This window comes from Cantharellus anzutake, assembly GCF_015039405.1.
Source record: "Cantharellus anzutake strain C23 chromosome Unknown EI90scaffold_5, whole genome shotgun sequence".
In the NCBI taxonomy this organism is placed as follows: Eukaryota; Fungi; Basidiomycota; class Agaricomycetes; order Cantharellales; family Hydnaceae; genus Cantharellus; species Cantharellus anzutake.
The window spans coordinates 1,299,596-1,323,576 of record NW_024066955.1 but is presented as its reverse complement, the minus strand read 5'-3'; the positions used below and the strand labels follow the sequence as shown (position 1 = coordinate 1,323,576).

At 49.5% G+C, this 23,981-nt stretch overlaps 11 protein-coding genes across 11 annotated transcripts; 5 read left to right on the top strand and 6 right to left on the bottom strand.

Annotated features, from left to right (window-relative positions):
• Positions 1–642: 642 nt before the first annotated feature.
• EI90DRAFT_3285982 (uncharacterized protein) lies at positions 643–1,594 on the top strand. Its single transcript, XM_039066997.1, has 3 exons — positions 643–795; positions 924–1,199; positions 1,407–1,594. The coding sequence occupies exons 1-3, from the start codon at positions 674–676 to the stop codon at positions 1,492–1,494; spliced, it is 486 nt and encodes a 161-aa protein (XP_038922036.1). The 5' UTR covers positions 643–673; the 3' UTR covers positions 1,495–1,594.
• A 1,762-nt stretch (positions 1,595–3,356) lies between these two features.
• Positions 3,357–4,710, top strand: EI90DRAFT_2906735 (uncharacterized protein; the record flags this gene model as incomplete). The annotated part of the gene is made up of 2 exons (XM_039054261.1): positions 3,357–3,795; positions 3,857–4,710. The coding sequence occupies 2 exons, from the start codon at positions 3,357–3,359 to the stop codon at positions 4,708–4,710; spliced, it is 1,293 nt and encodes a 430-aa protein (XP_038922035.1).
• Positions 4,711–5,026: 316 nt separating this feature from the next.
• On the bottom strand, positions 5,027–6,230 carry EI90DRAFT_3036425 (uncharacterized protein). The gene is made up of 4 exons (XM_039058704.1): positions 5,934–6,230; positions 5,796–5,876; positions 5,621–5,744; positions 5,027–5,558 (listed from the first exon to the last, which is right to left on the bottom strand). Exons 1-4 carry the CDS (start codon positions 5,965–5,967, stop codon positions 5,123–5,125), a joined length of 675 nt encoding a protein of 224 aa, XP_038922034.1. The 5' UTR covers positions 5,968–6,230; the 3' UTR covers positions 5,027–5,122.
• Positions 6,231–6,366: 136 nt separating this feature from the next.
• EI90DRAFT_3234867 (transport protein Avl9-domain-containing protein) lies at positions 6,367–9,835 on the bottom strand (the record flags this gene model as incomplete). Its single annotated transcript, XM_039066507.1, has 13 exons — positions 6,367–7,364; positions 7,428–7,551; positions 7,608–7,701; positions 7,748–7,781; positions 7,832–7,980; positions 8,035–8,093; positions 8,145–8,214; positions 8,273–8,485; positions 8,542–8,611; positions 8,728–8,982; positions 9,032–9,135; positions 9,185–9,286; positions 9,341–9,835. The coding sequence occupies 13 exons, from the start codon at positions 9,833–9,835 to the stop codon at positions 6,626–6,628; spliced, it is 2,508 nt and encodes an 835-aa protein (XP_038922033.1). The 3' UTR covers positions 6,367–6,625.
• Positions 9,836–10,167: 332 nt separating this feature from the next.
• EI90DRAFT_3117164 (uncharacterized protein) lies at positions 10,168–13,642 on the bottom strand (the record flags this gene model as incomplete). Its single annotated transcript, XM_039062958.1, has 5 exons — positions 10,168–10,593; positions 10,645–10,788; positions 10,848–11,405; positions 11,939–12,196; positions 12,260–13,642. The coding sequence occupies 5 exons, from the start codon at positions 13,640–13,642 to the stop codon at positions 10,168–10,170; spliced, it is 2,769 nt and encodes a 922-aa protein (XP_038922032.1).
• A 1,972-nt stretch (positions 13,643–15,614) lies between these two features.
• Positions 15,615–16,584, top strand: EI90DRAFT_2096025 (uncharacterized protein). Its single transcript, XM_039052573.1, has 5 exons — positions 15,615–15,924; positions 15,982–16,004; positions 16,069–16,348; positions 16,398–16,481; positions 16,533–16,584. The coding sequence occupies exons 1-4, from the start codon at positions 15,766–15,768 to the stop codon at positions 16,437–16,439; spliced, it is 504 nt and encodes a 167-aa protein (XP_038922031.1). The 5' UTR covers positions 15,615–15,765; the 3' UTR covers positions 16,440–16,481; positions 16,533–16,584.
• On the top strand, positions 16,242–17,963 carry EI90DRAFT_3036409 (aspartic peptidase domain-containing protein). The gene is made up of 7 exons (XM_039058703.1): positions 16,242–16,348; positions 16,398–16,481; positions 16,533–16,681; positions 16,770–16,965; positions 17,019–17,452; positions 17,510–17,654; positions 17,699–17,963. Exons 2-7 carry the CDS (start codon positions 16,436–16,438, stop codon positions 17,854–17,856), a joined length of 1,128 nt encoding a protein of 375 aa, XP_038922030.1. The 5' UTR covers positions 16,242–16,348; positions 16,398–16,435; the 3' UTR covers positions 17,857–17,963.
• On the bottom strand, positions 17,854–19,535 carry EI90DRAFT_3036407 (uncharacterized protein). The gene is made up of 4 exons (XM_039058702.1): positions 19,428–19,535; positions 19,336–19,370; positions 19,144–19,268; positions 17,854–19,096 (listed from the first exon to the last, which is right to left on the bottom strand). The coding sequence occupies exons 2-4, from the start codon at positions 19,350–19,352 to the stop codon at positions 17,928–17,930; spliced, it is 1,311 nt and encodes a 436-aa protein (XP_038922029.1). The 5' UTR covers positions 19,353–19,370; positions 19,428–19,535; the 3' UTR covers positions 17,854–17,927.
• Positions 19,536–19,543: 8 nt separating this feature from the next.
• EI90DRAFT_3036404 (uncharacterized protein) lies at positions 19,544–20,126 on the bottom strand. The gene has a single exon (XM_039058701.1). The coding sequence runs from the start codon at positions 20,118–20,120 to the stop codon at positions 19,893–19,895; it is 228 nt and encodes a 75-aa protein (XP_038922028.1). The 5' UTR covers positions 20,121–20,126; the 3' UTR covers positions 19,544–19,892.
• A 92-nt stretch (positions 20,127–20,218) lies between these two features.
• On the bottom strand, positions 20,219–21,218 carry EI90DRAFT_3012457 (uncharacterized protein; the record flags this gene model as incomplete). Its single annotated transcript, XM_039056561.1, has 5 exons — positions 20,219–20,305; positions 20,420–20,747; positions 20,785–20,868; positions 20,958–21,016; positions 21,126–21,218. The coding sequence occupies 5 exons, from the start codon at positions 21,216–21,218 to the stop codon at positions 20,219–20,221; spliced, it is 651 nt and encodes a 216-aa protein (XP_038922027.1).
• EI90DRAFT_3285976 (uncharacterized protein) lies at positions 21,168–23,182 on the top strand. Its single transcript, XM_039066996.1, has 7 exons — positions 21,168–21,555; positions 21,647–21,786; positions 21,971–22,033; positions 22,336–22,382; positions 22,449–22,575; positions 22,628–22,654; positions 22,740–23,182. Exons 1-7 carry the CDS (start codon positions 21,369–21,371, stop codon positions 22,872–22,874), a joined length of 726 nt encoding a protein of 241 aa, XP_038922026.1. The 5' UTR covers positions 21,168–21,368; the 3' UTR covers positions 22,875–23,182.
• The last annotated feature ends 799 nt before the right edge of the window (positions 23,183–23,981 follow it).

Here is a 23,981-nt window from a genome sequence, read left to right as displayed (position 1 = left end):
CTTTGTCTACCCACTCCACAGTGCTCAATAAGGCAATTCTCTCATGAGCTCACCACCCTGGCAAGTGGGTAAGTCCATCTTGGGTTTTCCCTCTGTTCTCATTTGTCTTGTATTATGTATATAAGTCATGTACTGTAGTTGATGGCACTTTAGTGCAAAATCAACAACAACTATCCCCCCAGAGTTCATGCCCCCTCGTTCTGAAGTTAAGGACCCAACACTAGCATTACTGAACGTAGGCACAGCACTCCTCCCTGAGTCGCTGAGGCCATGGTCCCTCTGCTTGTCCTCTACCTCCAGCCTCCCTTCCAGGGAAAGGTCCAGACATGCTTGTTCCCTCCTTGCCATGTTCTGACAGCTACAGTATTCAGAATCATAATACTTGAGTGCACATGGCAGGTATGGAAAGCCAGATGCTGCAGAGTGATGAACCCTGGATGGATGGATTCATTTTAGAGTACGTAACCGTGCCTATCGGCATATGCCGTACTATAGTGACTCGGGTGAAAAAAGTTTGGAGAACATAAGGATGTGAAGAAAGGAATTTGTTTGACCTAGGAAGTATGAGACATCAAGTAATCAATGGTGTGAAGGAGAATAAAGTGAGATGAAGCAATAACACATAAAGGGGCATGCGACCCCTGCACTGAGATTGAACAACGGGTGAGGGAGAATGGAGGTGGAAAGACGTTGGATAGAGAAAAGGACACGTGACCCCCAGTGTTGGGGTCGCATGTTTTGCTGCTGTGTGCCTATGGTTAAGTCAATGTTTGAGTGCATGGTTCTTGTGGGTGGGTGAGTTGGAGGGTGCTTTCACAGGTTTATGTCACAGTAGGCTGGTGAATGTTCCAGTGGCAGCGAAAGGCGATGGGTGTTGGTGGCATCTTGCTCATGCTTGTTGAATAAAGGCATGTGGCAGATAGGCCTTTGGTAGAAGGGGTAGTGGAGAGAAATGAAAGTGTTGGGGTGACGGCAGGACTTGAACCTGCATTCCTTGCAGTCAACTTTTTGTTGGCATATGGGGCTATCGTTGGCGCTACCACTATCGCGCCTCGTCACAAAGAGGTAGTGGAGAGAAAGATGAATTGGAAGGGTGTTGGGGTGATGGCAGGACTTGAACCTGCACTCCTCCAGCCTGCCCATGGACTTATGGAGGCTACCATTGGCGCTACCACTATTGCACCTCACCATCCCAAAAGGTAGTGGAGAAGAGAAAAAGAAGGAAGAGTTGGGGTGACGGTGGGACTTGAACCCACAGTCCTCTGGCCAGTCCTGTCTGGGCTTACAGAGGTCACCATTGGCATTGCCACTATCGCGCTCGTCATCCCAAAAGGGTAGTGGTGAGAAGAAAAAGGAAGGGTTGGCTTGACGGCGGGACATGCACCCACACTCTTGCATCTCTCCAGCCAGTGCGGCTCTGGGCTTACGGGGTTGCGGTTGATTGGCATTACCACGGTGGCCACATCATCCTCCCTTCAGATGTTAGAGGCCTAATTAGTTTTAAACAGGGGCACCGTGTGAAGGTTTAGGCCCGTGCCAGGTGTTCGCTGTGGTAGCAGAACTCCCCCTCGACTGACATCCATCGTCGAGGCCCGTGATGAACCCTGATCAGCCATATACCACACTAAGAGAAGTCACCAATGTGCTCAAGGCCAGCCTTAATGAAAAACTCCAGCAGGATACTGTACTCACACAACCAACTACCGGCTTAGTCAGCCACGTGACTTGTCACGTGATATAAACCGGCAACCGGCAACTCGTTGTGACACGTGACACCCAACTGGCAGGGCGCTGCGGAGTTGTCCAAATTATATTACTTATATTAAATTGTTAACCACCTTGAATTTAAAATTTAAACATTTGAAAACACCGCCCCCATAAAATTTCTGAGCATCTGTGCATCATCTCATGAACGGTTTTACCCTTGCACACCGCATTGCTTTGTGTATGGATGAGACTATCTCATATAGCGACATCCTGGGTGATTTTATTGGATCCTACTTTCCAGACGGGAACTTGTCTGTCACTGAATTTATCCAGTTTACACTTCCAGTCCTCCAAACAAATTTACAAGGTTCACATACTCCCTGTGCCTATTCATGAGCAGGAACTTGGCTGTGGAATGCGAGCAAGGCACACAAGAAACTTGGAAGACCAAACGAAAATTTTCCGTTTTTGAATGTAAATACATTCCAGAAATGGAAAATTTGAATTGCCTTGCACAGCCACCTTGCCTCAGCAAAACTGGCGTGACACCCAAACACCCAACTGCCAACCGGCTGTGACGCATGACAGACCCTGAATTTCGACCAGACCGGGAGGTCTCTGTGACACGTGACCGGTAGTTGGTCGTGTGAGTACAGTATAGCATCAACGTGCCAAAAGAGATATGACTGCAAGGCACTTCCAACACAACTTGTGCTACACACCTGAAGTGGTAACCTACAAGAAGAAGAGATGCTCCCAGACAACTGGCTGAATAGCAGTGGGGCTTTAGTGGGTATACCGGACCCCCATGACCGGGGCCAGGAGTCCCACACTCATGTGTGTAATAGCGTTTCCTCACAGTGGCAACTCCGGACCAAACCTATCCTCTTCCCAACGGGTTTTTCAAATTCCCGACACAAGCCCCAAATACAGTGATGTATCGCGAAAGCTACTGGGGTTCCACCAAAAAAAAAAGTAATGTGACAAGTACTTTAGATTAGATAAGATAAATCACATGACCTGACTGGCCATTCATCCAAGTCGGACGCGCCGATTTTTCTTTGGCTTGCTGTCATAGGGTGTTAGGTTTGCTCCCACCCCCAATGGAAGTCTGGTGCCTCGTCATCGATTACGAAAACAGGCCTGTTGGGAAGGCAATCCAGGTCAGAGTGCCTTCCGAGGCCAATGTCGCTAAGTTGAGGGGGGTGGTCAAGGATGAGGCGTCGCCTCTCCTTGACCAGACTGCTGCATTGACGCTCGACGTGTGGAAATGCACAGACATGACAATTAACCTCCTCGATGGGAGCCTTGAAGTGCTTCAGGAGCAAGTCAGCAAGGCATTCTCTAACAGGAGGGTGGAAAGCCTCAGTGTGAGGCAAGGGATAGCGGATTTGATCTTCTCAGATGGAGAGGCACTGCTCGTGAAGTTGCCCGGTGCGTCGTGACTCTTGTCGATGAACTAGATACCTGACTGTGTGACAGGCCCATTGGTACAGATACGGGCCCACGACACTGGGAAGCCACAAACGGAGGACGACAGTGAGCAGTTAGTTCATTCATGTCTTAATTCGTCAGTGATGGCGATGTCCCGCTCAAGAACGGGATATTGCGCTCGCTCGCGCAGCTCTTCCCCCTCGTCTGCCTCAGAAATGCCGACATTCGTGACTGAACAAGTGCGACATCCTATCCTTAACGGCCGCGGTCATGCACTCAGGGGCCCCCCCATTGGTCTTTTCCACTCTGTCTTCAACTCATTTCATGCTGCCTTGAGGAGTTCTGGACCATCACCTGCGGATCCAGAAACATACTCCTTGGTCAAAGACCTTTTCATAGCGTTTGCTCGACTTTACGACACGGAGGACGAACGAATTGCTGTGATCGACGAGTACCTGTTCCCCCTTCTTGGCGAGAGATTTCTGACCGTTATCGCACCTGGGGTCAGGTCTGATGGAGTCATCGTGCAGTCCTGCGGTGGTCACACAGCATACGTGGCTATTCGAGAAATAAAAAATGAAATCGGAACGCCCAGTGCAGACCCTTACACCCAAGGCAGTCTTAGTTATCGCAAATATTGGGCGGGTGAAGATGGTGGGTTGACATTGTGCGTTTACGCTTAAACCTCTTGTTTGCTGATTTATATCGCTACCAGGAGCTGTCATTCGGGCTAGATGCTACTGCCCTGCTATCATTCTTGCGATCGCGGGTCCCTGGTTGTGCGTCAGTGGAGGTGTTTACCTTTTAAGGGCGGTCGTGCAACCTTTAACAGACTATGTCTGGCTTGGGGGTGACCCTTTCGATGAAGGCAGACTGCGATTTGCAGCAAGACTCTTCGTGGCTCTAAGATCAGCCATCAACGATCTCCGCGCATACTACAAACAGCTCGAGTCGCAACTCTCCTCACCACCTTCCCTAACTTTGTATCCCGATGCCTTGCCGTTTGCCCAACAATATGGGCCACAGACATTCACGTATAGGTCACGCATGGCCTGTAATTATCCCTACAAACTACTATACCTGGCGGAGCTCGATGGCCCTCAGCCGCGTCTGGTGGTTGTGAAGTTTGTATCAAAATACTGCGCGCAAGCCCACCGCCTGCTGGCCGCACATAATCTGTCACCAGTCCTGCATTATGCGGGCACGGAAGATACCCAAGCGTCAATGTACGGTGCACGATATATGGTGGTGATGGATTTTGTTGACGCAGAGCCACTGAACACTCTCACCGAACTCCAATTTCAGCAGGTCACAAATGCGATTAGGTTGCTACATTCCCATCACTTCGTATTTGGAGACCTTCGATTGCCGAATATTCTCATCAAGGATGGGAATGCCATGATCGTTGATTTTGATTGGTGCGGTGAGGAAGGGAAAGCATGCTATCCAGAAAGCCTGAACCACCAAGATATTGACTGGGCAGTTGGGGTGTCACCCGGCTCTGTGATAACGAGGGAACATGACTTACACATGCTGGACAACCTGAAGCCTGCTATGCTGGTGGACTAATGTGATGGGCAGATGCTGTTCTCAATTCCTGTAATCTTTTTCATGTTCTTCTGACTGTAATTCTGTAATGCTATTACCACTAGCGATTGCATAGCCCTGAATTGGACAGCAATGGGATAGTGGAAACAGTGTTATGACGGCCGACAACGAGATCATATCTTGGGTCACGGTGGAACCATCACGATCTGGATGAACCGCATCCTGATTCTCGTCATCCCAGGGGTAGTAGCGGTGTCGATGGTTGTCATACCTCCGATTGGGTAGTCGTGCTGCTGATGAAACCTTGTGCGGCCCTTGAGAGATCAAGGATCTATGGATACAATGGGTTCTATTTCGACAGAGCAGACCAGAGATACATGATCAAGCTGCTTGGCAATCGTTAGGTTCGGTTGCATCTACGCTAATAATAAACTCAATAAGCTAAAACTACCTGGTGGCCCCACCAACGAGAAGTCCAATCGTCAAAGGGATTGAATAGATCTGCAATAAATCCGCCAACGTCCTCTCTTGAAATGGAATACATCCCCCACCACCCAGCATTGATTTTTATCTTGTCTTCTTGCACTACTCTGTATCTTCCTCGCCCTTTGGCAGAACCACTCGTGAGCAGAGCTGGCCGTACAACGCACACTTCCGGGGGAAGAAGAAATGGTCGTGGAAGAGAGTTCGAAGCATCGAGTGGAAAGGCGGAGGGGCTGACTTCGGAGGGGAATGGAAAGAATCGGGGTACATATCGTGTAGACCTGAATGCAGTGGAGAGACGAACGAGACACTGAGAGAGCACGACTTCCATGGCAAGCTTGTCTTGAAGCTCCCTGCGGAGAAAGTGCGAGAATATGAGCCGGAGACTTTCGGAGAACAAGAACGTTAGCAGAGAATTCAAGGGTCAGAAACGAAAGGTAAAACTCACAGAACCGGCAGTTGCTGAAAGGCACGCTGGCCAACTCCCATTGAGCTGACGACCACAAGCTTCGGCGCATCGTTTTCGAAATCTAGGTACACATCGTACAGGACGCGCAGGAGGGTTATCAGACCTACGAAAGACTGTTAATTCAGTACCCAGACTCGACAGAGCCAAAAGCAACCTTGACAGCAAATATCGCTAGAAGATTTCGGCATTGGTGATGTGAGATGTGTCCCTATTCCCTCGGCCGAGGGTTCGTGGCCTAATTCACGACTTCAAATGTGAGATGAAAGATAGGAAGGTCCCAAGAAAGCCGGACCTAAGCTGTATACTACGCCATACAAGCCATCCATAGCGCACCAGAGCGCAGTACGAACATCCGCCTCCGACAAAGCGTCACCTTCAATTAAAGTCGTCCTGGCGCGGACATTGGGATCTACCAGCTGCCATTCTTTTGAATTGCAGAATTCATGAATGGAATATAGAAGTAGAACGGCGCAGGCGTCGGAGTTCTGGGCGAGTATTGACCTATAAGCATAAAATCCAACGCCGCGCGAGGCCCCGATGAACACGAATGTGGATCGAGCCACAGGAGACGTAGAACTGTGTCCATCCGTCGCGTGGGTAGATGTTGACATGGCGGCAATCCCGAGGCGAAATCCACCTTTGAGACAAGGTTTAAGTAGTGTGTCATGGCGCAAGTGCGGTGTCCACGCTGCCTCTAAGAGGAATGATGTTCAAGCAATTCAAAGACGGAATGTATTGCCACTCGGGGCCGCTGCCCCTGAAATTAAATTAGAATGAGGCGCCCGTGGGGAGGCCACTCCGAATCTACATAGATCGACTGGAAAGAACAACGTGTACGGAAGGCAGTGCTACAGATTAGTAATCACCTAAGGGCTCCGTTGAGATGGTGGTATACTCTAAAGATAGAATCATCGATGTAAATACAGATCATTGCAGTGCTAGAACAAAGATAGCAAGCGGTGGATAGCATCCATCATGACTTGCTTATCCAACAGATGACTTAGCCCTCATAGCTCCCTCTCTTTCCTTATCCAGGTCTCGGGCCTGAAGAGTGGGACTCACAGGAACGGGCGAGGATGATAGTTGCCGATCAAAATGCCGGCGGTTTGGTGATCGACTTGCTGCATCGCTCAGTACCGCCGAGTTTGCATTCAAGGAGAGGGATCGCAGTGTACCCGAAGGACTAGGCGACGTTGACGATGCTTCCTTCGTAGTTGCGTTCCGGAGACCCGCGGTTCGATTGCTGATAAAACTTCCAATTCCTGTGCCCCAATTGCTTATGGCCGCACGAGCAGCTTGGGCCGTATCTACTAACGTTGGTGTTGACGGTGATGCGAAGGGTTCTTTAGTGTCCAGTGCCGGGGAGCTGGTTCGACGCAAACCGAGCCCAAGAGAGAGGGGACGGAGCCCGCCACCTGATTGCTGAGGGGGGGCAAGTGAATTTGCACTTGAACGACGCTCGATTGGAGGTAAAGAAGGCGAAAGTGCAGGTGAAACAGATGTGCTAGGAATAGTAGCGGCTCTTTGGGCGGAAAATCGAGCAGAGACTTCACTCCGGACACCTTCTACCGCCTTGAAGAAACTAGTCGACCCTGCATTAATTGCTGATGATATCGCTTCCTTTGTCGAGCCTAGATTCTTTTCCAAGTTAAGCTCATGAATCCCTTCGGATATTCTTAATCCAAAATCAGATATCACGCTCGGCTTCGTGTCACAGGGATGCCTGTGGTGAGCAGAACGCTGTCAGCACTCAGAGGCCAAATTTGGCCAGGGTGCCGGATCTGACCTTGGTTCAACAATGTCAAAGATAACGGGGTCGGTAATCCCGTCCCATACTTGGAAAGCATGGGACTTCTGGAATGCCTCCAGCCATCCCTCGCCGAAATTCCGAACCACGTTGGGATCGCCAGCTTAAATGAAATCCCTTAAAAACTCGTGGACATTAGATACCACGGCGAAGGCTTACTGGCACCCGATACCGTGATATTTCCCTTCGCATTTTTCTCCAAGTAATCGGTGTATTTGAGACAGGAGAGTGCAGAACATATGTAATCTTCGAACTGGGGACATCAGCGTGGAGTAACGACGATTCTAAACGACACCAACCTTGATCCGCAGGTAATCATCGCTGCCCTTGAACCTGAATATTGGGTTATTTGGTGAGCAGCATTATGCATTGAGCACTCTCACTGCATTGTCGATGACCGCTGCGGATCTGCCTCATTCCAACCCTCGTTAACGTCTTGCACAATGTCATCCATCCACTTCCTATCTGCAGCTGTCAAGGAAACAAGACGTTCAATCATCGGATTCGCAAAGTCAAAAGAATTTGTTTCAATCTGTGAGGAGCATTTAGGATGTGTGCAGCAAGCAGATAGTGGAGAAATAACCACATTAACTAATAGATCGGGGAAAGTCTCTTTCTGATGTGTCATTATGCTATTTGTCGTCCCTTTTGAATCCATCAGGATATGTGTTGACGAGCAAATAGTATCAGACCCACCACAGAGGAAGGAATCAGTCTTCATCAGGTCTATTTGTTGCAGCGGCAGATAGGGCTGGAAGAACGCATCCTAACCGAGAATGGAGGTAGAATCAGCGCGATACTGAGGCCAACTCGCGACGTCGCACCTTCCCAAAAATTTCCAGAGGCAAACCCAGGAACCTTAGGACACTTTTTCGATCAGAAGACTTAAATTCCATTGCCCGCTCGAGTGTAGCAGCACGGGAGTGAAGAGACGGGCTGCCACAATCTTCCAAAGCAAGTAGCAGGCCGGGAATGAGAGAAACTAATGAGTATTGATAAGTGCATAGACGTTCAACCGGATGTCCAAAAAAAAGTATCTGCCAAACAAATAAATCAAAATTTCCATCCTGATTCAGACTGAATCATCCCATACTTTTCTCTGTATCAAGAGCAACTTGAGTAGCATCAGGGTGCGGTGGCGAAACGTGTGCACAAGTTCCCGTCTCAGCAAACAATATATCAAAATCACTTTATATCTTGATGTCAAGAGGACTCACAAGCTTGTTCCTGTTGTGATTGAATTTCAAAGACCTGAACTTATGGAAAACATACCAAATACGTACCCATGTACACACTACTTTCTGTCAGTTGTTGACGCAAGGAGGACTCCAAACCATCGCAAAATTCCATTAATATCGAGTGATCCCGAAAATCTCGTTGGTTGAAGAAGGCTCTCGTTATTACCCCCAGTTTATCTCTGATCATACCGAAGAGGGGCTTGCTGGCGAGCACAACCACAGCTTTCTGCACAGTGGAACGCGTCACATCAGCTTCTTTGCATAACAAGGTCGATGTTGCAATCTGCCGGTTGCACCTAACATTCCGTAAGCTGGAGATTGGCGTGTGGCATGATGACATCTTACGAGATGGCAAATATGGTACAGGCGGGCGCTGGAGGGGCCGGCTGCGATGGGAAAACGGTTTGCTTCGTCGGGACTACATGAAAGTACGAATAATCCTCCTCGTTCTGCCAACGTAAGTGTCACCCTTAGGGTTCCCGGTGAAGAGTTACTCACAAGGTGTGCGCCATCAGGTAATGCTAGAAAGGGCAGGATTTTGCAGAGTTCCTCATCCTCAAGGATTGACTGTGGATAGGCTATTTCAATCGTCGGCCCAACCTGTTTAGTGCAAATCGAATGAGCCCCGGTGCGTTATGAAGAGGACGTCATTACGAGATGGTTAAAATCGACAACCGCAAGCCCTATAATCAGTTTCGGTACTTTGGGATCGATAATTAAAGATTCGGGACGAAGCTTCTTGGCGATGGACGAGGTAGAAGTAGATGAGAGGGTCGATTCACTAGTCGATGCGCGTGTAGTGGACCTAGTCAAAAATCCAAAAGACTTCGGGGAAGTTGATGGCGACGCGTTGAAAGCAGCGGGTGGAGGACTTGGGTCATGACTAGTACCCAGAGCTCCAATGGACTGCTGACGCAACTTTACTCGGCCATTGGACGCAGATGATTCAATGGAAGTTGGTCCAGCAGGGAGCGACTTCAACTGGAAGTCGGAATTGCTCGTCAAGCCAGACGAAGGCGAGCCGATTTGGCCGCGGGCAGTGTCGGAGGGTGGGAGAGCTGGGTGGGATGAAGAAGGGGACAACGGAATATCAACCGACTGTTGTGAAACTGTTTCGTTATCACTTGTGCTGAAATTATCGTCATCCATAGGTTGCTGTAAAGACGCGGATAGGTTCCTTAAGGATTCAGCAACGGAGAGTGGGTGGGTTAGGCTATCGAAGATGTCTGGGTTCTCCACATCTTTGCTGGGGAACGTGAGCCTCTCCATTGGGACGGCTGGAGAATGGCTTCGCTTCCCGATAGGGACCGGAGGCAACCGATGCTCAAAGTGGAATTATCGTCATATTGAATTTGACAACGAAAATCCTGTTCTGACAGTGTACGAATTACAGTTTACAAGCGGTGTATAAACATAGCAGCATTAACTTTAGTGGTGATGTGGAACCCAGAAAGAACGAAGAGAGTCAAGAAAAAGTGATTTTATGTCTCCTGTTTCACCTGCGACACCATACTTTCCCTTAGAAGCTTTGCGAGCGTCCTTAAGTTTTGCCGCAAGGAGAAGTTATCCGAGGGGGGCTGCGGCGGGGCAGACCTGACATTTTCCGAGGCTGACGTTCGCCGTTCGTCCTCGCGATGTGTATCCGTATCATCTTGATCTTCCTCTTTAGAAATAGGGCGCACTTGGCTGGTAGGGATTCTGCTGGAGGCTACCGTAGCCGCTGTCCGCGATAGGGGCTGATAGGGGTTGTTTCCGGGTTGTGGTTGTGATGGGGGACCATAAGGGAATGGTAAAGATGTTGGTAGATTCCATAGTGAAGTGTTGTTCGCTGACGATGACTGTGAGGGGTTTGATGCAGCAGTGTCTTCATCCATTCTTTGCGGGCGGCGATTTGTACGTTTCGATGTCTGGGCCGAAGCTGTCAGAAATTTGTGAAATAGGCGTTAGCGCAGACTCACACTGCCTCCAGACCACCCAGGATTGAGTCGATAGTTAGTACCAACTTTCTGAAGGCGGCCTCTTTTAAATGCCTTCTGCAAAGCTTGGGAGGCGGAAGGTCGGAAGTTAGTCATCAATGGCCAGTGGCTGGAAGGCAACTTTAGCTTGCGTCGGAGTGGTCAGAAGAGAATTACACGATGCACCTGCTCATATAGTCAAATACAACTTTTGGCTGGACTCCTTGAGGGTCAGATATCTCGGTAAGAGCTTGCACAATCATTTCCTCATAAGATGGAATAGAGCCTGTGCCTGGGCCGTTGGGAGGGCGTCCTGTCGCATTGCGAGCAGTCCTTGCTGGGGGCATCGGAGCTCCATAAGGCATCATCATGTAGCCAGCGGTTGGGTAGGCTAACCCAGGGTGGGGCGTCATATGACCCGCGTGAGGAGGAAGTGCCCCAGGTGGAATTTGAGGGAGATGAGCTAGCGGTGGAATGGAGGCATTAGGTGTTTGCGACAGATGGGGTAGTAGGGGAATGGGTGAATGAGCAATATTGGGGGGTGAAGTCCCTTCAGGAATACTTTTTTGAGCAGCTTCCTTTCGGGCGGCTATTTCTCGTAAGGTTTTGACGGCACCCGGTAGATCGACCGGCCAAATCGTGGCATTACGGTCGCGATCCAGCGACAAAACCAAGCCCACGAGGATGTCGCGCGGTAACAGTTGGAGATAAGTCTCCTTGATATTGGCAGAGACACCGTTCTTTGTGGCTTCCGGCGAAGAGCCCTACCAATAAATCGGAGAAATGAGAATTGGTGACTCTGAAGTGGATACCACACAACTTGACCACGCTGTTTCATATCAGCTGTTCGCCTCCCTCGCTTCCAGCGAGGCTGGCGTCTGCTTGTGTCTCAAGATGATTAGAGGTGACGTCTCGAGATTCGAGATTGACGCTGAGCACGTGGATATCAGAAACCGGCCAATCCCGATGGCTAACACAGCTGTCGCCAACTTTCAGTCTCTATATCGTTCAGGGGAATTCGGGAATCTGCCCATATGTCTCTACCTGTGGTTCTGGAGAGAACAAAGGAATTTGGGCACAGAACGATACATTCCTGTCTACATTGAATCTCTCGTAAATACGTAGGATCCTTTCAACTCCGTCGTTGGCGTGGAGCACGAGCCGGGCTCCGCGTTTCCACAGGCTTCCCACTTTTGCGTCCAGTCCATGAGGGTCTCCGAAATTCATTTCAGCTTGCTGAGGGATCTGCCGGGTTTGTCTGCTCGTGCGGTTGGATTGATCTGGACGTGAAATTCACCACCAATGCAGCGATATCGGGACGACTCATGGCCCACTTGGTGTATTCACTGTCGGAGTGCAGCCCATCGAACAATGGCTCGGAGAGAAGCATATCGACGTGTCGGTAGCGTTGGGGAACATCATGTGGTGCGCTTGCAACATTTGCTTGATACGCATTCTCAACCATTTCTTTTTGTTCCTTCGACCATTTATCTATAGTTTTTGCTGATACTCTTTGCTGGAAAATTTCGTGTAGGTGATTCAGCACGTCTTCGACCTGCGTTTGACATCCTCATTAGCGGCAAACTTTCATTTTCGAAGCAATTCCAAAGACGCTTACTGTAACTCCATCATGATTTTCAACCCTGATGGGCTTGCTCATCTTCTCCGACAACAATGTCAGCTTCTGCACACCAGGATAAGTAGCCAAGTCCTTTAAGGTTTCGTCATCCCACTGCCTGCGATCTTTCTTCCGGAGCAGCGCATCACTCCTTGGCTGAGAGAAGTCCACGATAATGGGATCGTCCCCTCCTCTGACTAGCCTTGGATGAATATTTAAATGTGCACCCAGCGAGTAGAGCACCTCTGAACCATACTCTACATAGCAGGGCTTGTGAGACGAGCCTTTCTTCCACTTCTCCATAGCTGGTGTCTTGGAGCTGATTTCGCTCTGTTTGATACTAGAGTTGGGTGTGGGTGGCGTCACGAATATAATTGTGGACAATTGAGCTATTGGTGGGTATAGATTGGGAGGTTGCTCGATGTCCGGAGCAGCCTGTGGGAAAAAGGGACAGTTGGAACAATCGGTGGATGAGGTGTGCGGTTCCTGTTGGGCTCCCTCATTGTTTTGAGGAGCGGACCTTGGATCCTTTAGTAAATTTGGTAACGGAGTCAAAGTGTGTACGTTTGTTGCGTGCTTGATGGTGGTGTCATCGATGCGTTCAACGGCCTTGTCATCTCCCCTGGCAGTGGGTTGAATAGGCGGAGGAACAAAAGTCGTTCTGTATCTTGTCTGCGAAGGAGTGTATTTGCCATAACAGGGTTGACGCTCGTCATTGATGTGAGCATCGACTTGATCATCATCAGTTTCCCCCCCACGCTGTGGCCTTGGTCTGCGCCCTAGTTTCATCTCTGTTTTCTGTCGCTCGGAAGACACCGCATTACTTGCTTGATCCCTACTGGGGGCTAGTCCTGGCAGATCATGCAGCAACGAATCACCCTTGATCTCCCCCTTTCTCGTTTGCCTTTGTCTCATTTCGAAAGGAACAGCAAACGGACCATGGCGGACGCGCGACTGAACGAACTCCCTCACAAGTCCTGATACCACCGTTCGTGCGGCCGCTTCCTCAGCCGCAAATGAAAACATTGACGTCCCCAACTTTTGGTAATGGTCTTGGGCTTTTCTTCTTACGTCCATTTCTACAAGCCCCGTGTGGTTTCCAAAGGGATCACCCGGGTTAGGCGATCCTGTGGTCAAGTCTTGGGTGGAAGGGAGTAAGTCTTTCATCTTGCGTGTATATCGCCGCAAAACATTGTCAACAAACTGCGCTTCTGACCAAAGGGAAAGTCGCTTCTCCGCCGCCCTCGCCTTGCGATACTCATCTCTGGCTTTGTCGGTTGCTTCGGCATAAGCCCTCTGGCGAGTACACAGCTCGTCGTGCATATTCTTCCTGGATACCCATCCGTCGCTTTCGTACTCTGACTCGGAGCTTGGGCTCAACATTGTGTCAGATGTTGAGATAGACGCGATGAAACTTGTTCTAGAGTATGGAATGGCAGGATTGGGGGTCGATTGCTGTGACTATGCTTCGTGTCCATCCCATGCCTTAAAAGTACTCGCAGTAATCAATATCAACGTAGAAGCTGCGCGGGTGCGAACGCCATATAAGGGGAACGATGACAGTGCCCAAAGCTCGCGTACTGCCACTGGTGAATCCATTTAGTGTATCTTCATCCTGGGAATTTCCGACTCCCGTTTCCAGGCTTCTGAGACGTTCTGCAACCTAACTAGGATCTTTCAGCGCAGTGCGTAAAACGTCAGTCTTCCGTGCTTACAGTTACGAAGATCAGGTATTGACCTATTAGTCTTCTGTACGGCAGACGAGTCAAGCCTCAGCTCAGTCTGCAAGAGCTGGAAGAGCGTTCTTGCCCCTATCATCTTTAAGCATGCTCAAATATATGGGTCTGCGGTGCAGGTGTCTCGTTCAGGGGGCTCGGCCGATTGAATAACATGTTGCATGGTGTTCAGTGATTTATCAAATCAGCCGCGGTCAACACACATTGGATAATCCTTTGTGGCTAGAAGAGCCACTGCGCTGCCTTGATTTTGCTTGTGCCCTAAAGAAGAAGCAATATCAACAGGGTGGGAAAGTTTAAGATCCCACGAATTGTGGGTGGAACGACCTTGCAAGCAAGGTAACTAGCTGCGGGATAGCCCAGCTGGGAATCCATCCCCGCAGCTTCCTGATTGTTTTGCTATCTTTTACCGTTGGGTTGTGTATTATGAGCGGAGAACTGGGTGACAAAATATGTCCAGCGCAAATCAATTTCTCCGGACAACTGTTTCGGCAGCTTTGCTATGCATGAAATAGATATAGTTATGGAGAGATGTCCCTTGATCCGTTAGAGTCGACATTCAGCACATGTCATCCCTCTCGCTTATTCCTACTGTATCACAAGCAGCCCCTGATCCTGAAACACACGCGCACCTCAGTAGTGTACTTACGCGTGACATAAGCAACACAAACCCTGCTGGGACTAAATCCCGTCGGGTACAACAAAGAGAGCACCCTCGATCACGATCTGGAGGCCAGAACGAATTCCGCACTACCACATTTCATTACTTTGGTAGCCGTCGTTGTGGTCGGTCCATGTTCCCAGGGAAGCAGAACTCTGGGGACTGGACGATCTCGTTGCTGTAGAATTGTAAGCTAAAGACGTCGGAGATCCGAAAGGCTTATTGTCCAATGTACCTCCCTTCACAACGTGCTCTGAAAAGGGCGAGTAGAGATATGATCTTGATAACTGCCACGACGCAATACTCTCGGATTGGCACACCCGCATAATGATGTCTAGCCCCTTAGATGGGGAAGGGTTGTGACTGACAGAGGCTCAAATATATTTCTATATCCGGTTATTGAACTGAACGAGCGGGAAGTGAGCGAGGATCAACAATATGTGCATGCGGGCTCTGATAGATAAACAGATACTGTAATGCCTTTGTTAACTCTCCCGTCGACATTGTCGCACCCCGTTTCATGTCGATCGTTGCCTCACAACTCGGTAACTTCCACCTTCGGATATCGACCTCAGATTTGCAGTCCAACAACAAGTACTGTTTGAAAGCCGATCTAGCACCTAAATTCTCCAGGTGTGTGTGTCTCCTGGCAGCGTCAGGAACGGAACAACGTGACTCGTAGCTTGCCGTGGGAGTTTGACAGGAGACGCCGAAAGATCGCGAGAGTACTGGTGCCATTCACAATTTTACTGCGACGAGTTTGTGCATCTGAAATAGGCAGGACTCCAGCCTCTATGACTTCGTAACAATATACCTCCTGAAAGCGTCTTCGAGCTGATTGTGGCACTCAAATGTTCTTGGCGTTGCTCGTCGTAAATCACTCGTCGCTGTGCAACCGCAGCCATGGAAGGCATAAAAGCCGAGTTGTGGGTGCATTATGCTTCTGGATCCTTCCTTCTTGTCCCTCCCAAGGCTGGCTTTGGGCTGCGATTGCACTTTCTATCTTTGATTCGTTCTTCACCTTGGCTGTGATTCGGGCAATCCATCCCTATTTCTTCCTTCATCCCCTGTTCACCTAGAGAACAATCGGTTGTCACTTCGCTATCTGAATGCCGTTCTTCTCCAAATTGCTGCTCCTGGCGAGCATCTTCCCTTTCTATGCATTCTGCACAGAAGCCCACCCCGGAAAACCAATGCGCAACAGGATGATCCATTTGCCTCTTGCTCCAGCTCACAATATGGCACGCACCGATGTTCACCCGCTAGAGGTCAGTCACACAGCTCACCACTACTCTATCTGTCGGGCTGAAGGTCCTATTTCGCAGCTGTATAGCCACCACTGGAACCGGTACAAGTGACGACTCCCTGCGTCACGGATTGTGGTTAGCTAATACGTACCCTAACTTTATCAGCGCACAACGTCGCCACGCACGCATGACCGGTGGGGATGGAATGGCCTTGGAAGAAAAACGGCTGTATATCCCACCCCGCCCTTCCAAGATCAGTGTGAACACGCGTAGCTTACGAGTGCATCGTGGAGGCAATTTGCCTAAGTTTGCAAAAAAGACCAACCAGATCTTGAAATCCCCCTGGTGGTGGCCCATGCAAAGAACAAAACTGATGATGATGATATCGGGCGCGCTCGAAAGGGCAAAAAAGGTGCACACAGACATGGCGGCGCATGCCCTGGAGGTAAGTTTGGTACATTTTCCCCGTTTCCTTCTTCTAAATGGATCGGTAGGCAAGGCTGTTGCAAATAGCACTCACATTAAACACAAAATGAAATTTGCAAATTGCACGGGCACTACCATAGGGAAAAACGAAGGTCAGCAACGTCGACTTCCCAAGGCTTCGAAGGCCCATGAATTTTGTGCAGGCAATGCCACTGGTTTTCCACAAGGCAACTTGGCCGCTGCGCAAGATGGTGGACTCACGAAGTCGCATGTCGTCACGTCGAACGGGACGACTGGCTTGGACATCATCGCAAACGATGTCGGGTATGTCTCGACTATTCAGATCGGCACGGTATGCTTGGATACGTCCTTCGTCCGAATCTTCCTGATTGTTTCCTTCTGCCTTAGCCTCCCAAGGATTTTAGGGTTCTCATGGACAGGTAGTGCCTGCCGTTTCGTTGCCTGTTGTGGATACTGACGTTGTAATCGGTAGTGGGAGTGCAGATACGTGGGTTGGAGCAACGAACTGCAAGAATGATCAATCTGGGCAACCATGCAGCGCCAAACATGTAACATTGGGGACAAGGACGAGTTCTTCCCTCGCAAACACGGGAAAGACATTCCAGGTGACTTACGGTAGGCGTCAGTGGCTGGGTTTGATAGCTCGTAATCACATGCGTGCTACTTAGGGGCAGGCGCCGTTGCCGGCCTCATCATTACCGACAACATTGTCTTTGCAGGACTTCCACTCGACAATCACACTTTTGGCGTATCCACAATCGAGACTGTGGAATTCTCTGCGGATAACATTCCCTTCGATGGCTTAGTCGGTCTCGCCCAATCTACGTTATCAAACCAACGTGTCTTGACTCCAGTTGAGTCCCTCGCCGAACAAGGCTCCATTTCGGCTGCCATCGCCAGTTTCAAAATTCCACGACTTGCAGATCAGAAGAACGATGGTCAAGTAACATTTGGTGGTCTTCCGCAGGGGTTGTTCGATCCCACGACACTCGTCACAGTCAATAATGTTAATCAACGAGGATTCTGGGAGTCTGCAGTAGATGCCTTCACCGTTAATGGCCAGGACACTGGTTTGAGCGAACGAACCGCAATCATGGACACGGTAAGTCCTTCGATCTTACGTCTCATAAATTCCCACCGCTGACATGCCTCTTGTCAGGGTACTACTCTTATTATTGCACCTGCAGCTGATGCGGCGGCGATTCATGCAGTGATTCCGGGTGCCCAGAAAGCTGATCAACTCGGCCAGGGCCTGTTCACTCTTCCCTGCACTACAAACGTCTCCGTTGCTTTGACATTAGGGGGTCTTCCTTCACCATCGACCCTCGCGATCTGCTCTTCGCGCCAGTAAATCAAAATGACTTAACGGGCGATTGCGTGTCAGGCATTTCAGCTGGGACTGTAGGTGGCTCGCAGGAGTGGTTAGTTGGTGACGTGTTCCTAAAGAACGTCATGTTCTCAACGGATGTTGGGAAGAACACGCTGTCGTTTGCAAAGCTTGTTTGAGGGTAATTTAATCGTGCTCACGCTATTCTTACATGAACCGATTAGACGGTGCAACTGCATATGTACATGTATTACAGCAATGGAAAATTGAATTTGTCAATCTGCTCGTTCAAAACAGTGGCCGCAGGAAAATATTGTTCTGATACCCATCCAATTTCATACCATATAAAGCCATTCTCTTCTCCATCGTCGATATGGTGACTGCGGAGTATTGATAACCGATACTGAGCAGCACAACCGCGCGAGTCTGGTGCTGGCGTCGCATAAGGTGAGAATACTTGGACGATTGATTCTAACTCCGCACGATGTGTGTGGCGGATAGGAGCAACAAGGTGAAAAAGAGGATTATTAACGGATTGAGATGTAGTTGTGGCATCGTGTCCAGGATACCTGAGCAGGGATTGCACAGTCGCTTTCAACCACTCTGCATGTTGGAGTTCGTAGACAACATCCGCAGCGAGTACGAGATCGAACGAATGCGCCCGCATCTTTTCCCCTTCAGGATCGGTTACCCCACGGAAATCTTCTTTCGTGTTTCCATCGCGACCCATCCGTAGCTGGTAGTATTGTTCCCAATCTAGTGAACAAGCTTTGAGAGACACGCATCCATTGAGTGATTCGTTGCGGCGTATGTTGTCACGAAGATTAGACAGAACGGCTCGATCGTAATCCGTTGCAAAAATTTCAACGGCGATTCCATTGATCGAAGAACGTGCCTGGCGATCGCAGATCAATGAAGCAATCTTCGCGACAGCAAGGCTGACTAGTCCCGTCCCAGCGCCGAGCTCCAGAATCCTAAGGGGTCGCTGATGGAAACGATTCGGGAAAGACGGTGGATTGCAGAGAGGTATGAATACATTGGGGTCCTCTGCTATACGCTTGGCAAGCATCATGGCGCTCCCCCATGTCTGCATCCCCACAGCTCCAGGGAGGTCATGCGAGTTAATAGAGCCATCATTAATACTGATTTCAATCGGCGGCGACGACGGCGAAAGTGTGGTTCCATCCTTGCTTAGCTTTTCGCCGAGAGTCATCGTGAAAGTCTGGAGGGCAGACGATAAGGCGGAAGACCCAGAAGATATCATTAGGAGATCCGCAGCACGGCTTAGGAGAGACTCTGTTCTCTCGTTTGATCTGTCTTCAGTTGCAGGTCGATTCGCACCATCAACGCAAATCACCCGAAGAAGATTCGTGAGCCATTGGATAGCATACGTTCGCTCAAAATCGTCCATGGATGTTTCTAGAACTGATGAGTGCATCATCATGTGGCAAAGATGATCAACGTACCGTCCACAGAGGACAGCCGCTTCGTTCCCTTCCTCATACATTTATCAAGCTGATCCAGAGCAATCTCGAGGGCATCAGATTCAAATTTGTCCCGTCGAATCTGTGGAAGAAACTTCGAAGGTATTCTGGGTATCGCACCAAGAACATGTTGTGAATGGTCCTCGTCTGACTAGACGCTTGATTATAACGCACGGCGCCATGTCCCCCATCCACTTAGTAGTAACACGCTTGAGCGTCTAGCACGTCAGCTTCTGACGTCATGTCGGAGAGGCATTTGAGCTCACACGTAAAGGACTTATGTAAGACGCGAATCCAGCGTCTAGCAGTGAGGCTTGTGACTTATGAGCTGGGCGCCAAGCTTCTGCCGACGCACGCTCAAAAGCACGTGAGAGTCGGAGCGCGTCACTTGCACCGTTGTTATCATTTCGATGTTGAATGCAAAAAATCCTCCCGACACCGTTGACTTGTGCTTTAGGATGTCTTCTCTGCACAGTCTCAGTCCTTCCAGTTGGGCCATCATCCCTACTGGTTACATCATCCCAAGAGGTTACCATCATCCCTATGTTTCCAATGCTCTCCCCGCGCACGAGCACTCCCAAGGTGGTAATCCATATTTTAGATGGCTCAAAGTCCTAAAGTTTCTGTCGGTTCCACAAACCCTTCCTCCCGTGGCAAAGCGAGCAAATTTGGATCTAGACCTGTTTTTCGATGCCCAAGTGGAGGACTAGAGTTCGGATCGTACCTGGTATTCAAATTTTCGCATTCCTTGCCGCTCTCAAGGCGTCTTCAATTACAAGACATTGTTCGGGTGAATGGAACTTCCTGTGGGCCTCGAGAAAGATATCAGGTGCAGGCTTTCCTTTCCCGACCCCTGCGTCATCCCGGCATGTTACGGAATTGAATAACCCGAATAAATCTGAGTGCGCTCGAGTCTTGATCACGAACTTCGAACGGGACGAGGATGTTGCTACCGCCATGGGGATCTTGTGTTCATGCAGGTGGCGTGTCAAGCGCTGGTTTCGACATTGTCATTACTTTTATCTAGGATACATCCCGTGGGCCCGGCTGATCTCACTCACCTCCACCCCCGCAACACCTTTGTAGTGGCGAAGAGTTCAGTCAGTATTACCGTGTTCTCCTTCATGAAGTTATCAATGGGCATCTGTGTGCCGGTTGAATATCCGTGCGGACTAATTAAGTATTGACATGAGTAGCTAGATCGGCACAAGGTCAATCGCCCGGCGTGCCTCTTGTGCTTCCCTTCCCACCGGCTTACTCTTGAGCTCCCATGTAAAGGTCGTGCCTGGGCATGTCTATCAAGAAACACTTGAGTGGCTTCGGTGTAGATCCTCTCTGTATCGAGGAGCAGCCCATCCTGCAGTGCATTAAAGGACCGGACCGCAAAGAAAGGGCAGCGGCACCACGTCAAATGCAGCACCAGCAATCCAAGTTGTATAAATTTAACTGTGGCGGTTCTCCTCCACAGTGGCGAGCCACATCTTGTGGGTGTCGTCCCTTGTACTCGCACTTGAAACCCACTCCCTTCCTGGGGCCCATCATTGCTAACACACTCTACCCCATTTACCATCGTCAGTGATTCATGTCTGCCGAGAATCATAGAAATTATCAATGACTACTTACAGCAACAACTCATAACACTCTCCTTCCCCGGGGACGGCCTCCATCGCCACCCCCCAACATACTGTCAGGTTCCTGAACAGAGGACTGGGATTGTATGGTTGTGATTATCGAGTGATTATTTCTATTTGGGCTGATGCAATATTTTTTATCGTTAGCTTGACCTATATACTCACGCGCCGTTACAAAGATTTTGGTTCTCCCTCAGTTCCCATATCTGCGGCTGTGTGCGTGTCTGAATTTCTAATAGTTTGAGTTTGGGATATCGCAGCGCTATGCGACAGCTTGAAAGAGTTGCTTCCCGAAGCAGTGGCACCAGCTGGATTCAATCCACATGGCCATACCCGGCGGGCCTGACTGGTTCTGATTCCCGGGAAAGGCACCGCTTCTGATTCTTCTCTGCTTGAAGGAGCGCCAATAGGAAAGGTTTCCACCATTGTTCCCGAACGTGGGACCGCTTGGAAACAAAATGGCTAGTTTCTGCGATCTGATGCTCCGCTCCTGGGCCCTCCATATTTAGTGATGTCCCCGCGGATATAAATTCCAACTGGCACCGAGATGACGGCATAGTCTGCTTGCTACTTGATATGTTGAAAAGCACTCAAATATTTTACCCTTTGCCGGCGTTTCCACCGCAAGTACAGCCTCTCCAAACATCAGCGTTGGATTATCGTGTCCCTACAGGAAAAACTACTTACGAATCAACGGTCGGACCCGTGAAACCGAATGGGGAAAGATATGTCTCATTCATGTCGCAAGTGGTTGCGCGGTCAGGTCAGTGTCTTGCTGCCAAATTGACCGCAATGGCGTTCCGGTGCTCCCAGCCCCCGTCACAGGTGGCTGGTTCACTAGCTCTTGCGGCCAGGCCGAAAGCTGGCTTCTGGGATCGCCGGCCTGAGTCCATCACTGCCTTACTTCCTTCTACCTGCTCCCGTTCCCGCAAAACGACCAAAGCCTGTGCATGCTGATGGCGCACAAGAAGGCGTCCTCATAGACTATGTTAGAGTACGATGAGATTGTAACGTCTGCTCAGGTTGCTGATCAGACCGCTCGAGGTGACTGTGTTGCGCTCTGTCGGATGAGGCCTGGGCAACGCCCACTATCCATTATACATAGTATGCAGTTTGGCAATATACCAAACTCGGTATTAGTGAGAACAAAAGTTAAATTGTTTTACTCCATCCGGCAGGCCAGCTGCATCATGGTCATCTGTCATGGGTCCCCCTCTCAGGGGTACCTATCAATTGAGGAAGTGTGCTTCGTGAATCCAGAGATACTCTCCACGTATGATAGGGAGCCACCATGACCTGCCTCCCTTAATGCCGTCCACCCATATCCCCCAGTTTTATGACTTTTCGCCTGGGAATAAGGCCGGTCGGGACCATCAACGAGTTGGTGTTTTCGCGCAAAGGCAAAAAGGAATATCGGACCGGTGTCAATGGGGGCGGCTAAATTCGTCTCCAGCGGTCATACATCAGACAAAAGTAATATGGAAAGTACTGCTACACGTGGAACGTTGTAGCAGTATAAGTAATACTATGTCACATGGTTTAGTTGACCGCTATCTTCTGGCACACAAACACCCGTATTATTATAGCTTTGTATGTCTGTGTACAATTATAAATTTATAGAGGATATTTTGCACCAGTAATATAATTAATTATTAGGCTTGAAACTGCGTGCTCGGGAATCCGCATCGGGGAGTTGATCACTTCTCCTGACCCCTCGCCATTTCAGCGGTATCTGATCACTGAGTCCAGCAATCTCCTCAAAACTTTGCGAGACATCTGCCGTGTATTTCTACTACAATACCCTTTAATACTATTCTGAACTAAATGTCTTGTAGTCCGACTTTGTAGTTGACGACCTTCAGGTGGTGTCAACTAAAACAAGTAGGACTAGGCGTGTGAATCATAACATGAGCGAACAATAACATTCTCGAAATGATATCACCTCAGTCTCGAGTAAGAGAGCTGAGGGAGAAGGGAAAATTGTGGTGCACAGCGTATCTTATACGACCATCGTTTGTAGCGACAGCCTGCTATAGAACAAACATCAAGACGACAGCAATTGGTATCGGCGGTATCTTGTAATCGATATCGCGTTTTGTGAAACTCGTTAGGAATAAGCGTCGTTAGCCCGATGATTTCTAACAAACAATAACAAATTTAATGTGTAGAATGTCTCGTATCTTATGCCCGCAGACACTCGTGAATGATCATTGATATTCCAATAATCAACTCACCCTGAACGGCGATGCCCACTCAGGCAGTCCGACAGCACTCTCAACGTCAACGATGGGTAGTTCTGGGACTGGATGCAGCTGATGGAATACCGTACATGTAATCACAGATTAAGTCCGGTGAGCATCAAACTGGAGCCGTGAGTGCTTGTGTTTGACATATTAAACACTGTACAAGCTCAAGCGACACGCAGCGAGCACTACAGTAGTACTCTAGTGATTACATGACAGGGAAATAAATAAGGCGCGGCGCATCCATGATAAGGCCGTGATTATTTGTATTGCATCGCTTATCAGAATGCAAACTGACAAGAAGATGACCGAGCCGACGTCGAGCTTAATCTCGCCACGGACTTCCTAGATGGGAGCACTTTGTGGCACTTTCAACGGTTTTAGTGATGCTGGATGCGTGGATGCGCTAGATGTTGGGAGAAAAGTGTGTGGTATTGCCAGTTGGCATTACGTGTCACACGGTCAAATACCTTTACATAATCGGGAAGTCCAAGTCACACGAACGCCTCTGGTGGTACGAGTAACCCGTGCTACGTTTCGGCGTGGCGTCAGGTGCAGGAAATGTGTAGCATAGGACAATTGAGTCGTGGAGCAAAAATGGTAGGACACACTTTAGGAGCTGGTCTTTCCGGTTGTCATATTGCCTGAGGCGCACCCTTTGGTAAGTGAGACAATGATTTACTCGGATCATCTTGGATCCTGGGACGCACCAGTATGACGGTTGCAATTACGATGCCTTTAGCTTGGTGGGATAACATATGAGGAACGACTACGTCCAACATGCACTTCCCCGGGTTTCAGTTGACCCAGCATGCCGTTAGGAGAGGCAGTGGGACCGGCGACTTACATTGGGGGCATGTAGCAAGCGATCTGCATTGGAGAAAAAACAACAGCATGTACCGTCAGAGACTGTGTGTAAGATTCCAGGATACTTGGAGGTGGAGCT

What these genes read in the sequence shown, in the direction of transcription:
- EI90DRAFT_3285982 (XM_039066997.1), top strand. Translation starts at nt 674, where the DNA reads ATGGAGGTGGAAAGACGTTGGATAGAGAAAAGGACACGTGACCCCCAG. An exon ending in TGCATGGTTCTTGTGGGTGG is followed by an intron (nt 796 to 923) that starts GTGAGTTGGAGG and finishes TGTGGCAGATAG; the next exon opens with GCCTTTGGTAGAAGGGGTAG. An exon ending in GCACCTCACCATCCCAAAAG is followed by an intron (nt 1,200 to 1,406) that starts GTAGTGGAGAAG and finishes GCATCTCTCCAG; the next exon opens with CCAGTGCGGCTCTGGGCTTA.
- EI90DRAFT_3036425 (XM_039058704.1), bottom strand. Translation starts at nt 5,967, where the DNA reads ATGGATGGCTTGTATGGCGTAGTATACAGCTTAG. An exon ending in TAGCGATATTTGCTGTCAAG is followed by an intron (nt 5,745 to 5,795) that starts GTTGCTTTTGGC and finishes AGTCTTTCGTAG; the next exon opens with GTCTGATAACCCTCCTGCGC. An exon ending in TTTCAGCAACTGCCGGTTCT is followed by an intron (nt 5,559 to 5,620) that starts GTGAGTTTTACC and finishes GTTCTCCGAAAG; the next exon opens with TCTCCGGCTCATATTCTCGC.
- EI90DRAFT_2096025 (XM_039052573.1), top strand. Translation starts at nt 15,766, where the DNA reads ATGCCGTTCTTCTCCAAATTGCTGCTCCTGGCGAGCATCTTCCCTTTC. An exon ending in CCGATGTTCACCCGCTAGAG is followed by an intron (nt 15,925 to 15,981) that starts GTCAGTCACACA and finishes CCTATTTCGCAG; the next exon opens with CTGTATAGCCACCACTGGAA. An exon ending in TATAGCCACCACTGGAACCG is followed by an intron (nt 16,005 to 16,068) that starts GTACAAGTGACG and finishes TAACTTTATCAG; the next exon opens with CGCACAACGTCGCCACGCAC.
- EI90DRAFT_3036409 (XM_039058703.1), top strand. Translation starts at nt 16,436, where the DNA reads ATGAAATTTGCAAATTGCACGGGCACTACCATAGGGAAAAACGAAG. An exon ending in TACCATAGGGAAAAACGAAG is followed by an intron (nt 16,482 to 16,532) that starts GTCAGCAACGTC and finishes AATTTTGTGCAG; the next exon opens with GCAATGCCACTGGTTTTCCA. An exon ending in CGTTGCTTTGACATTAGGGG is followed by an intron (nt 17,655 to 17,698) that starts GTCTTCCTTCAC and finishes TCTTCGCGCCAG; the next exon opens with TAAATCAAAATGACTTAACG.
- EI90DRAFT_3036407 (XM_039058702.1), bottom strand. An exon ending in GCGGCTGTCCTCTGTGGACG is followed by an intron (nt 19,097 to 19,143) that starts GTACGTTGATCA and finishes CATCAGTTCTAG; the next exon opens with AAACATCCATGGACGATTTT.
- EI90DRAFT_3036404 (XM_039058701.1), bottom strand. Translation starts at nt 20,120, where the DNA reads ATGGCGGTAGCAACATCCTCGTCCCGTTCGAAGTTCGTGATCAAGACT.
- EI90DRAFT_3285976 (XM_039066996.1), top strand. Translation starts at nt 21,369, where the DNA reads ATGTTGAAAAGCACTCAAATATTTTACCCTTTGCCGGCGTTTCCACCG. An exon ending in GCAAGTGGTTGCGCGGTCAG is followed by an intron (nt 21,556 to 21,646) that starts GTCAGTGTCTTG and finishes TCTTGCGGCCAG; the next exon opens with GCCGAAAGCTGGCTTCTGGG. An exon ending in TCCTCATAGACTATGTTAGA is followed by an intron (nt 21,787 to 21,970) that starts GTACGATGAGAT and finishes TCCATCCGGCAG; the next exon opens with GCCAGCTGCATCATGGTCAT.